This window comes from Cherax quadricarinatus, chromosome 50 (assembly GCF_038502225.1).
Source record: "Cherax quadricarinatus isolate ZL_2023a chromosome 50, ASM3850222v1, whole genome shotgun sequence".
Classification (NCBI taxonomy): Eukaryota; Metazoa; Arthropoda; class Malacostraca; order Decapoda; family Parastacidae; genus Cherax; species Cherax quadricarinatus.
Window position 1 is genome coordinate 21,799,666 of NC_091341.1, and position 13,065 is coordinate 21,812,730.

At 47.6% G+C, this 13,065-nt stretch overlaps 1 protein-coding gene and 1 long non-coding RNA gene across 3 annotated transcripts in view; one reads left to right on the forward strand and one right to left on the reverse strand.

Annotated features, from left to right (window-relative positions):
- LOC128702047 (uncharacterized) overlaps window positions 1-13,065 on the forward strand; it is a 46,515-nt gene that overhangs the window by 11,432 nt on the left and 22,018 nt on the right. Inside the window, exon 3 of one of the 2 annotated variants that reach the window (XR_011393351.1) lies at window positions 9,928-10,013. The exons of the other annotated variant lie outside the window; for it this stretch is intronic. This is a non-coding gene — a long non-coding RNA (uncharacterized lncRNA). Of the gene's footprint in view, window positions 1-9,927; window positions 10,014-13,065 lie in introns of those variants that run through there. 2 annotated transcript variants of the gene reach the window in all.
- LOC138854138 (mucin-3A-like) lies at window positions 1,719-6,247 on the reverse strand. Its single transcript, XM_070095368.1, has 3 exons — window positions 6,104-6,247; window positions 3,226-3,288; window positions 1,719-3,046 (listed from the first exon to the last, which is right to left on the reverse strand). Exons 1-3 carry the CDS (start codon window positions 6,245-6,247, stop codon window positions 2,426-2,428), a joined length of 828 nt encoding a protein of 275 aa, XP_069951469.1. The 3' UTR covers window positions 1,719-2,425.

Sequence of the window (13,065 nt, forward strand, 5' to 3'; positions counted from 1 at the left end):
GTAAGTAATACCATCCTCACCAGGCGACGTGGAGTTGCCCTTAGTTAGCGCTGCATCAAGTTCATAATTAGTGAAAGGAATGTTGCAATCATCTGCCTTACTGAGCATAAAGCAAACAAGTCTCTCCCTTGCATCATATTTATCATTTAATTTTGCCTGTGTGGTACTGGGAAGATTGTCATAGCTAGATGTAGCAGCCCAAGCACTGACTAACTCATTCGCCCTATGCAAGGGATGAGGGTGCGCGATCTGCCCAGTTCGTTTACCCTTAATTCTATTTATGTCCCTCCATGCCCGGCTAAGTGGGGTGTGAGCATTAAGACCGTTGACAAATTTTTCCCAGTCGGTTTGCCGCAGCTCTGTCATACGCTCTCTGGCAGCAGCAAGGGCAGTTTGGAAGAGCCTCAGCATTCCAGGGGTACGATGTTTTCTATAGGCTAGGCCTAGTCTGCGAGCAGTACGTTTCAGTGTACGAAGTTTAGAATCATTGTAATAAGTATGGTTTTTGAAGGAGGTATGATTATTACGGAAGTTTGTTGGGTTTAGAGTACCAAGAGGTTGCAGTGGCGGCTCTAAGTAGTTCTGAATACTGCTCACAAGATCATTGTTAAAGGTCTCTACAGAGGAACACTCATAGGAATTATACCAGTCATGATGTTAGTAATAGTGATGACCGTAATATAAGTGGTGGTGAAGAGTGTGATGAGGGCTATGGTGTCTATAATGTTAGTAATAGTGATGAGCATAATTTAAGTGGTGGTGAAGAGTGTGATGAGAGCGGTGGTGTCTATAATGTTAGTAATAGTGATGAGCATAATTTAAGTGGTGGTGAAGAGTGTGATGAGAGTGGTGGTGTCTATAATGTTAGTAATAGTGATGAGCATAATATAAGTGGTGGTGCAGAGTGTGATGAGGTTAGTCACATAGACATTAATGTTGAATACAATACTGTTGACAAATGTAATGAACACAATGTTGGTAGTGGCGCTGGTGATGACAGTTGTAGTGTTGCGTGTAATGTTAGCGGAGGAGGGAATGTGAGTGGTGGTGGTGTCACCTATCATACATTCACACATAAACAGCGTCATGCTCTGGGTTTACGAAGACTCCCACGAGGCCTTACAACTGGAGGTGCACTTGCAAAACTCATGGACAAGGGTAGCACTGTTGACATTGATAAGGTCTGCTATTTATATGAACAATTTTTTCATTATGCTGAGAAACTCAAGATGATCCCAGGACTACTATAATGGATCAAAACTCGTATAAACTTTCTATATTAAGCTGGAATATTGCATCACTTAGAAAAAGGCTTCCTGAATCTCGATATCTGAGAGTAAATCTAATTTGTTTTGGATATGTGCATGATACGAATAAGAGAACAGACGGTTTTCTTAGTTGATGGTGGGATGTCTTGGGGAGATTTAAGATGTTTTTTAACGGTAGTTTAGAACTGCAGAATCGACCACCATTTTCAAGAGTTTTCAGGCAGGGAGTTCCAGATTTTAGGCCCTTTTATGAACATTGAATTTTTGTATATAGATTTAACCGAACACTGGGAACGTCAGAGATTTTTGTCTGGTGGTATTGTCTATGGGTCCTGTCAGCTATCAAGAAAGTGTTAGTTCAGGGTTAATATTGGAATTTGTGGTTCTGTAAGCATAGGTTGCACAGTAGTATGTGGGAATGTTCTGTACAGTGAGTAAATTTAGGTCTTTGAAGAGGGGGGGGGGGGTTGCCTAGCATTTGATTGCACGATAATTCTTACTGGGGCTTTTTGTTGGGTGATTATTGGCTTCAGATGGGTTGCTGCTGTTGATCCTCAGGCACAAATAGCGTAGGTGAGGTAAGGATAGATGAGTGAATAGTGTGAGTACGGCTGATTTGGATACTTAGATGGGATCCCAACTACGTACTACAAAGTGTTGGATATGGGTGCTGAATTTCAGGTTGCTGTCAAGATACTGGCTCAGCAGGTGTTGCACGAGGGAAAATTCCTTTGTTCCCAAACATGTTCACCAGCTGTCGTCCAGGTTGATATTTTTATTGAGCTCTTTGTTAACACCACTGTTGAGTGAGGCAAGATTAGGTCGTGTCATCAGCAAAGAGAATGTTTCAGGTGTTGGTACCAAGTCGTGAAATTGAAAAATATATACTTCAAACTACTACTAATAGCAGTATTGAGGCCGTTCACCTCATTACTACTATTGTTAGTAGGGTTGGGGTAGCTATTTTTTTTTTCCCCAGAGCTTAAAGCTCCCGAATTGTGTGAATGTTGTCCTGCTGACAAATACAGCAGTTGAGGCTTGTCTCAAAGTTTTCATTTTTCTGTGTGCTCTTTGAACACGCGTGTGTTCCTTGAACATTACTATGATAAGAGCAATAATTAAAATTTGATATTTTTTTTCTTAAAGTTTATCGAATCTTATAGGTTGAAAATATTGTTGTGGGCAGCTGCTGTGTGGCGAAGTCCGTGTTGTGGGCAGCTGCTGTGTGGCGAAGTCCGTGTTGTGGGCAGCTGCTGTGTGGCGAAGTCCGTGTTGTGGGCAGCTGCTGTGTGGCGAAGTCCGTGTTGTGGGCAGCTGCTGTGTGGCGAAGTCCGTGTTGTGGGCAGCTGCTGTGTGGCGAAGTCCGTGTTGTGGGCAGCTGCTGTGTGGCGAAGTCCGTGTTGTGGGCAGCTGCTGTGTGGCGAAGTCCGTGTTGTGGGCAGCTGCTGTGTGGCGAAGTCCGTGTTGTGGGCAGCTGCTGTGTGGCGAAGTCCGTGTTGTGGGCAGCTGCTGTGTGGCGAAGTCCGTGTTGTGGGCAGCTGCTGTGTGGCGAAGTCCGTGTTGTGGGCAGCTGCTGTGTGGCGAAGTCCCTGTGGTTGGCAGCTGCTGTGTGGCGAAGTCCCTGTGGTTGGCAGCTGCTGTGTGGCGAAGTCCCTGTGGTTGGCAGCTGCTGTGTGGCGAAGTCCGTGTTGTGGGCAGCTGCTGTGTGGCGAAGTCCGTGTTGTGGGCAGCTGCAAGTCTTCAGAGATATCACCAGCAGCAACACACCAAAGTAATGTCTGCAAAAATAAAAGTATGGACATACTAATTTTTCATGAACTGCAGTAAGCAATAGTTTGCAGTCTATGTACTTAGAATGTTTCATTCAACATTTGTACAAAGAAAAATTACTAAAATATTTTCAAAGCTGGTCTGTCAAAAATTACTATGAAATTGGAGTAATCCAAGTTTAAATTACCACAGGGTGATGGAACTGGAAGAGCTGGAGGTGTTGATGGTGTGGTGGATGGCAGAGGAGTGGCTAGTGGCGCCACTATTCTTTACCTCCATGGCTAAATGGCGCCAATGACCTGGAGGAGGAGGAGGAGGAGGAGGAGGAGGAGGAGGGGGGGGGTGATGTCAGTGGTTGTTTGTGGGGAGGGTTGGGGGTTGGCTGCAAGTGGAGGGGTGAGTAGTTAGTTGTTACTGGTGCAAGGGTGATGGGGAGGGGTGGGTAGGGGGGATTGTTGTCACTTGGTAATTACTAAGGAACTAACACAGTCTTGTTACTGTGTTAACGTGGCTTGAACCTTGATATTTGAAACTCCCTGGACACTAGCTCAAAGACACTAGTTTGCCACATATTCGTAATTCTAATTAATAATGTCATTGGACTCGTGTTGGAAACCGTCTCTTTGATGGGCATACGTATTTGACATCTTTTGTGGGTTTAGTGCTTAGTTTTGATAGTAGTGGTAAGCCACAGCACTGTCCTCCTTTGTAGATGACACCCGAATTTGCATGACAGTGTCCTCCAATGAGGACACTGCAAGACTCCAGGCGGACATCAATCAAATCTTTAAAATGGGCTGCAGAAAACAATATGAAGTTCAATGATGAGAAATTTCAACTACTACGATATGGAAAACGTGAGGAAATTAAAACTATATCGGAGTATAAAACAAATTCCAACCCCACAATAGAACGAAAAACTAACGTAAAAGACCTTGGAGTGATAATGTCAGAGGATCTCGCCTTCAAGAGACCACAGCTGTATAGCCCTTGTGGCTTAGCGCTTCTTTTTTATTATAATAATAATAATTCAGAGACCACAACATTGTATCAATCGCATCTACCAGAAAAATGACAGGATGGATTATGGTAACCTTCAAAACTAGAGATGCCAAGCCCATGATGACACTCTTCAGGTCGCTTGTTCTATCTAGGCTGGAACATTGCTGCACACTAACAGCACCTTTCAAGGCAGGTGAAATTGCTGACTTAGGAAATGTACAGAGAAACTTCACGGCACACAATTGCGATAAAACACCTCAATCACTGGGAACGCTTAAGTTCCCCGACCTGTACTCCCTAGAACACAGGCGGGAGAGATACGTAATTATATGCACTTGGAAAATCTTAAGAGGAATTAGTACCAAACTTACACACGAAAATCACTCCCTATGAAAGCGAAAGACTTGGCAGATGATCAGGGCCGGATTAATAAGGGGGCAACTGCCCCGGGTCCCCCCTGCCAGAGGGGGTCCACAGATGCACTTTTTATAACAATATAATAATATAAAAAAGTTTAATTTTATTAATCACCCCCCCCCCACACAAAATAGAAAAAAAGGGTGCCCCCACCCCCTCCCTTTGAATAACTTAACTATTTCTGATTAGCATCAGTTTAGAGGTAAATGACCAGACTATGAGATCAGAGATGACCAGGGTGTGCATGTGTGTACTCACCTAATTGTGGTTGCAGGGGTCGATTCATAGCTCCTGGCCCTGCCTCTTCACTGGTCGCTACTAGGTCACTGCTTCATGAGTTTTTACGTATCTCTTCCTCTTCAAAGGTGGGGGGGGGGGGGCTCCTTGGCACGGTGAAGAGGCTCTTGGTCTGAGGAATTAATCTTTTGGTCTCATTAGTCAGACTGAACCTAATTACCCCCAGTCCCCCCTATCCTGCCCATCCTCATTCCCCCTTTCCCTATCCCATCCTTCTCATCCCCCTTTCCCTATCCCATCCTCCTCATCCCCCTTTCCCTATCCCATCCTCCTCATCCCCCCTTTCCCTTTCCTCCTCTCCTCCTATCCCCTTCCTGTTTTCAGCCTTTTGGGATTCTCCCCACAGGTCTTCTAGTTCCTAGGTAGGGGGACGGGTACCGTGGTCCATCCCAGTCCATTGGGGTCCTTGGCGGTGGTGTAGTTTACCGTGGAATCTGGATCACCTGGGGATGTCCTGATCCCCCTCTGGTCTCCTGGGGGGGGGGGGGTGGCTTTGTCTTTTAAGCGACTGGTGTATCTCTGGAGGCTACCTTTCATATTCCTGGGGGTGCTGGCCAAAGGAGGTATGCTTTGTGACATGTGTCCGGCTGCCCTCTCTGGTGTCCTGGATTGCTGGTTTACTGGCAGGAAGGGTATGGTATGGCACGGGTACCATACCGCATCTACACTTCTTGCGGTGCTGAGGAAGATTTACGGCCCTTTCATTCCTCCTAGGAGCTATTCCTCCATGTTCCCCCCCCCCCCTTTTTTATATTTTTTTTCTTTCCTTTTTTTCTAAAAAACAAAGAAAGTGACCTAACCATGGAGTTCCCAATCCATGAACCTGCTCCCCCCGGGCCCCTTCCTGATGCCGCACCCTGTTCTGATCCTGCCTCGTTATTTGACCACTCTTTGGACATTTCTAATGCCCCTGTACTTCCTGCTGGTGCTGTTTCGACACCTCCCGGTACCGGGGTTTCGACTGACTCGGTACGTCAGAACTCTGGTCTTCTTTGACTATGATTCTGGTTTCTTCCTGTTTGGTGCAGCAATTTTCGGATCGCCTGCTCGTCCCACGTTGGACCAACTCTGGTCCCACACCTAAATGCCCAAGATGATACTTCATTTCCTTCTCATTCTACTCAGAAAAGACCGGCATGTCACGCATTCCTTTTACACGCTGATTCAAAATACACAGTGGACTGGTTTTTTTTTTTTTTCTTTTTTTTTTTTTTTACTCTACAACCGACTTCCTCTACTATCTTTCCAACCTTAGTATTGGCAAGGTGCTCCTATGCCATGTTGGTAGAAAGATATCCTTTCATGCTCTCGAGAGTAGTACATGCATCATCACTGTCCAGAATGCTAACCAAGCTCACGATCTTTCTCTCCTTACATCTATCGATACTATTCCTGTAACTATTGAAAAACATCATTCTTTCAATTCTTGTAGTAGTACCATCATTCTGTCCCATACCATTGTCCAACAGAAGTTCCACACATGTCAGTGACATTTTGGCACAGCTGGAACTCCAAGACCTCCCAATCCTCAGAGTAGACACTTATGTCCTCCCTGCCTGCAGGCAGAAATGATACCCTTGCAGTGTAGCTCGCTTAGCTTTTGACTGCCGTGAGCTCCCGTCCTCTGTATATATAGCGGGACGCCATTTGCAAGTTCGAAGGTGATCCCTACACTGCAACAGTGTAGAAATTGCAGGCATTTTGGTCATCCAGCAAAATATTGCAGGTCCATGGCTGAATGCCCAGTCTGTGGTGCCGACGACAATACCAGTGCGTCTTGTAGTCTACCTCCCTCTTGCCTTAATTGTCGTGAGGTTCGCGCATCTTACTCTTGTTGCCAAGTTTACTTAAATGAGCGTGAAATCCATTGTCTCAAAGGCAGAAGGCCTCCCATATGCTATGGCACTCTCCCTCTTCAAGGGGGGCTCCTTGGCGTGGTGAAGAGGCTCTTGGTCTGAGGAATTAGCCCTGTCGGTCTTCTTCCTCAGACCGAACCTAATTACCCCCCATTCTCCCCTCCCCTATCCCATCCTCCCCATCCTCCCCTTTTTCCATTCCTCCTCCTCCTCCTCACCCCTCCCTTTTGCCCTTCCTCTTTTTAGCCTTCGTGATTTCTCCCACAGGCGCGCTAGTTCCTAGGTAGGGGAAAGGACACCGGGGTCCATCCCATTCCGTTGAGGTTTCTTGGCGGTGGCGTAGTTTGCCGTGGAATCTGGATTGCCTAGGGATGTCCCGATCCCTCTCCGGTATCCCGGAGTAGCTTTGGGTGTCTTTTGGGCGACGGGTGTATCTCTGGAAGCCACCTTTCGGATTCCGGGGGTGGTGGCTGAAGGAGGTATGCTTTGTGGAGGATATCCGGCCGCCCTCTCTTTTGTCCACCGAGGTAGCTCGGTAGATGTGAGGTTGCTATCCCAGATTGCTGGTTTACTGGCATGAAGGGTAGGGTATGGCACGGGTTCCATGCTGCATCTGCGCTACTACCGGTGTCGAGTCCTCTTGGGCGCGGAGGGAGATTTCTGGCCCTTTCATTCCTCCTAGGAACTATCCCTCCCCGGTCCCCCCTTTTTTTTTCTTTTTTTTATTTTTCTTTTCTTTTCTTCTTTCTTTTTTTTTCTTAAAAACAAAAAGAAAGAAGTAACCTAACCATGGCAGCCCTAGTCCATGAACCTGGTACCCCCGGGCCCCTTCTTGATACCGCACCCCGTTCTGACCCCGCCTCGTCTTTGGACCACTCTTCAGACATTCCTCATGCCTCTGTACCTATTGCCGGTGCTGTTTCCTCACCCGCTTCAGGTACTGAGGCCTCGACTGACTCCTTCGATTTATCAGACCTTCGCTCTCCTCTGACTATGCTTCCGGCCTCTCCCTCTACGGTGCGGCAATTTTCAAATCGCCGATCCGTTCCACGTCGGACCAACTCTGGTCCCACGCCTAAACGTCAACGACAATTACCTGCTGATGATACTTCTCCACCTTCACCTTCTCGTTCTTCTCAGAAACGATCGACACGTCCTTCACTACCTTTCCACGCTCAGTTTCAGACTGAACAGTGGACTAAATTCTTCACTTTACGACCAACTTCCTCTACTGCCTATCTTTCTGACCATAGTATTGGCAAGGCACTCCTACGCCATGTTGGTAAAGATATTTCTTTTCATGCTCTTAAGAGCGGTACGCGCATCATTACCGTACAGAATGCTACCCAGGCTCGTGAGCTCTCTCGTCTTTCCCATATAGATACTGTTCCTGTCACCCTTGAAAAACATCATTCCCTCAATTCTTGTAGTGGTACCGTTATTCTGCCCCATACCATAGTTCAACAAAATTTCCAGACATGTGGCACCGACATTCTAGAACAGCTGGAACTCCAAGATCTCCCAATCCTCAAGGTAGACACTTACGTTCTTCCTGCCCGTGGGCGGAGACGATACCCTAGCAATGTGGCTCGTTTAACTTTTGACAGCCGAGAACTCCCATCCTCCGTTTATATAGCAGGACATCGGTTACAAGTTCGAAAGGTGATCCCTACACCACAACAGTGTAGAAATTGCTGGCGATTTGGCCATCCAGCGAAATATTGCAGATCTATCGCCGAATGCCCAGTCTGTGGTGCCGATGACCATTCTAATACGTCTTGCAATCGATCTCCCTCTTGCCTTAACTGTCATGAGGCTCACCCTTCGTACTCTCGCCGTTGTCAGGTCTATTTAAACGAGCGGGAAATCCGTTACCTCAAAGAGACAGAAGGTCTCCCTTATGCCATGGCAGTTTCTCATCTCCGCCTCCAAGGGAGACTCCCACGTGTTTCTTATTCCCGTGTTTCAAAACGTCCCCCCACTTCTGGTATCCCATCTTCTACACCCACCTCTGTGGTTACCTCTCCCATAGTCACTCCTGTATCTAATCCTTTTGCTGTCCTCGGCTCAGACGTCCCTACTTCAACGCCTCAGTCTGATCTCGCTTCTTCGTGTTCTCTCTCACAAGCCTCAGTAACGACGAGATCTCGTATGACACCTCCTCCCAATCGTCCCTCTACTTCTCAAAAGTCAAAAAAAGGTCCGTTAACACCTCCTACCCATCTTCCACCTCCTCATTTTACCCTCCCTGTCTCTGTCCCTGGTTCTCCCCCTCTCACTGGCTCTGTTACAAGTGTAGAGGTTCACCCTCCTCCTCGTACTGTACCTTCCTCCCCTGTTCCCTCCCAGGTTTCTTCCTCTTCTGCCACCTCCCAGGTTTCTGCCTCTTCTATCCCCTTCCACGCTTCTCCAGTTCCCTCCACCCTTTGGCCCCCCCCTACCTTGGTACAGTCCAATACAATTCCAATCTTTACTCATCCTCCCCCTACCATTTCCAATATTGTCTCCCATATGACGTCTCTGAATTCCGAAACACTTGAAGCAATCTCTGAATATATTGCAGAGACCAAACCACCAATGGACACTGATCCACCCTCTGTTCCTTCTCTCTCCTCTCCTCTATCTGCGCAACTCCTTTCTTCACAGCGCACCGTTCCTTCGCTGCTTGAACGTTTTCCACTGCCTCCACATGTGGACTTTTCTAACCCCTCTAGTCCGTAGGAACCCTTACCTGCAGATTTCAAGTATCTTTATCATTGCCAATCATGGCCTATTTACAGTGGAATATACGCGGCCTCAGGGGTAATCGGGGTGAGCTTCAGATGTTACTCTCCCAGTTTGCCCCTGTTGGTGTTTGCTTACAGGAACCAAAATTACACTCTGCTGTTATCTCTCCCATCTCAGGCTATAATTTATTGTATTCTTCAGATCCTTTTCCTGATGGGACCTTTAATGAAAGTGTCCTTCTTCTACGCACTGATATTCCGTACCATCAGCTATTTGTTCATACTTCGCTGCATTACACAGCAGCCCGTATCCACTTGCATAGGTGGTATACGCTCTGTTCTTTATAACTCTCTCCTTCTCGGGCATTATCTATTCCGGATATTGCCTTTCTTGTTTCGTCATTACCGCCACCGATTCTGTTACTTGGTGATTTTAATGCCCACCATTTCCTCTGGGGGGGTCTCACTGTGATTCCCGTGGAATTCAGTTAGAGGCTTTTCTTGCCACCCACCCCCTCCATGTTTTAAATACAGGTACGCATACCCATTTTGATCCTCGGACTCATACTCTCTCTTGCATCGATCTTTCAGTCTGGTCTTCCTCCACCGCATTCGTCAAAGACCTGGGAGTGATCATGTCGGAGGATCTCACCTTCAAGGACCATAACATCGTATCAATCGCATCTGCTAGAAAAATGACAGGATGGATAATGAGAACCTTCAAAACTAGGGATGCCAAGCCCATGATGACACTCTTCAGGTCACTTGTTCTATCTAGGCTGGAATATCGCTGCACACTAACAGCATCTTTCAAGGCAGGTGAAATTGCTGACCTAGAAAATGTACAGAGAACCTTCACGGCGCGCATAACGGAGATAAAACACCTCAATTACTGGGAGCGCTTGAAGTTCCTAAACCTGTATTCCCTGGAATGCAGGTGGGAGAGATACATTATTATATACACCTGGCCTGGTGGCTAAAGCTCCCGCTTCACACACAGAGGGCCCGGGTTCGATTCCCGGCGGGTGGAAACATTTCGACACGTTTCCTTACACCTGTTGTCCTGTTCACCTAGCAGCAAATAGGTACCTGGGTGTTAGTCGACTGGTGTGGGTTGCATCCTGGGGGACAAGATTAAGGACCCCAATGGAAATAAGTTAGACAGTCCTCGATGACGCACTGACTTTCTTGGGTTATCCTGGGTGGCTAACCCTCCGGGGTTAAAAATCCGAACGAAATCTTATCTTATCTTATCTTACCGAACTTGCACACGAAAATCACTCACTACGAAAACAAAAGACTTGGCAGACGATGCAACATCCCCCCAATGAAAAGCAGGGGTGTCACTAGCACGTTAAGAGACCATACAATAAGTGTCAGGGGCCTGAGACTGTTCAACTGCCTCCCAGCATACATAAGGGGGATTACCAACAGACCCCTGGCAGTCTTCAAGCTGGCACTGGACAAGCACCTAAAGTTGGTTCCTGATCAGCCGGGCTGTGGCTCGTACGTTGGTTTGCGTGCAGCCAGCAGTAACAGCCTGGTTGATCAGGCTCTGATCCACCAGGAGGCCTGGTCACAGACCGGGCCGCGGGGGCGTTGACCCCCGGAGCTCTCTCCAGGTAAACTCCAGGTATGTACAATTCAAATCGCTTGTGCTCTCTAGGCTGGAATACTGCTGTACACTAACGGCCCCCTTCAAGGCTGGCGACATTGCAGACCTGGAGAGTGTACAAAGAACTTTCATGGCATATATAAGCACGATAAGGCACCTAAATTATTGGGAACGGTTGAAGGTCCTTGAACTGTATTCTCTGAAATGCAGGTGAGAGAGATACATGATAATATACACTTGGAAGGTCCTGGAGGGATTGGTACCAAACCTGCACACGAAAATCACTGCATATGAAAGCAAAAGACTCGGCAGGAGATGCAACATTCTCCCGATGAAATTTAGGGTACATTGAGAGACAACACAATAAGTGTCTGGGGTCCAAGACTGTTTAACTGCCTCCCAGCCTGCATAAGGGGGATTACCAATAGACCCCTGGCTGTCTTTAAGAAGGCACTTAAAGTCAGTACCTGACCAACCAGGCTGTGGTTCGTACGTCAGCTTGCATGCAGCCAGTAGTAACAGCCTTATTGATCGGACCCTGATCCACCGTGAGACCTGGTCTCAGGCCGGGCCGCGGGGGCGTTGACCCCCGAAACCCTCTTCAGGCAAACTACAGGTATGTGTACATGTGCCTAAATAAACCTACTTAGTAACGAAGGGACATTTGTTAATAATCAAAACTGTAATTCCTCTCTACCAAACCAATTAAAGCCATATAGAATAAACTAATAGAATATTCAATTCTCTTATCTTCAATATAAACTCGCCTAATGACCATATGTATAAATTTACTGCACTGTTCCTCTTCAAGGGGGGCTCCTTGGCGTGGTGAAGAGGCTCTTGGTCTGAGGAATTAGACCTATCGGTCTTCTTCCTCAGACCGAACCTAATTACCCCCCAATCTCCCCTCCCCTATCCCATCCTCCCCATCCTCCCCTTTTTCCTTTCCTCCTCCTCCTCCCCACTCCTCCCTTTTGCCCTTCCTCTTTTTGTCCTTTGGGATTTCTCCCACAGGCGCGCTAGTTCCTGGGTAGGAGAAAGGACACCGGGGTCCATCCCATTCCGTTGAGGTTTCTTGGTGGTGGCGTAGTTTGCCGTGGAATCTGGATTGCCTAGGGATGTCCCGATCCCTCTCCGGTATCCCGGAGTAGCTTTGGGTGTCTTTTGGGCGACGGGTGTAGCTCTGGAAGCCACCTTTCGGATTCCGGGGGTGGTGGCTGAAGGAGGTATGCTTTGTGGCGGATATCCGGCCGCCCTCTCTTTTGTCCACCGAGGTAGCTCGGCAGATGTGAGGTTGCTATCCCAGATTGCTGGTTTACTGGCATGAAGGGTAGGGTATGGCACGGGTTCCATGCTGCATCTGCGCTACTAGCGGTGTCGAGTCCTCTTGGGCGCGGAGGGAGATTTCTGGCCCTTTCATCCCTCCTAGGAACTATCCCTCCCCGGTCCCCCCTTTTTTTTTCTTTTTTTTATTTTTATTTTCTTTTCTTCTTTCTTTTTTTTTCTTAAAAACAAAAAGAAAGAAGTAACCTAACCATGGCAGCCCTAGTCCATGAACCTGGTACCCCCGGGCCCCTTCTTGATACCGCACCCCGTTCTGACCCCGCCTCGTCTTTGGACCACTCTTCAGACATTCCTCATGCCTCTGTACCTATTGCCGGTGCTGTTTCCTCACCCGCTTCAGGTACTGAGGCCTCGACTGACTCCTTCGATTTATCAGACCTTCGCTCTCCTCTGACTATGCTTCCGGCCTCTCCCTCTACGGTGCGGCAATTTTCAAATCGCCGACCCGTTCCACGTCGGACCAACTCTGGTCCCACGCCTAAACGTCAACGACAATTACCTGCTGATGATACTTCTCCACCTTCACCTTCTCGTTCTTCTCAGAAACGATCGACACGTCCTTCACTACCTTTCCACGCTCAGTTTCAGACTGAACAGTGGACTAAATTCTTCACTTTACGACCAACTTCCTCTACTGCCTATCTTTCTGACCATAGTATTGGCAAGGCACTCCTACGCCATGTTGGTAAAGATATTTCTTTTCATGCTCTTAAGAGCGGTACGCGCATCATTACCGTACAGAATGCTACCCAGGCTCGTGAGCTCTCTCG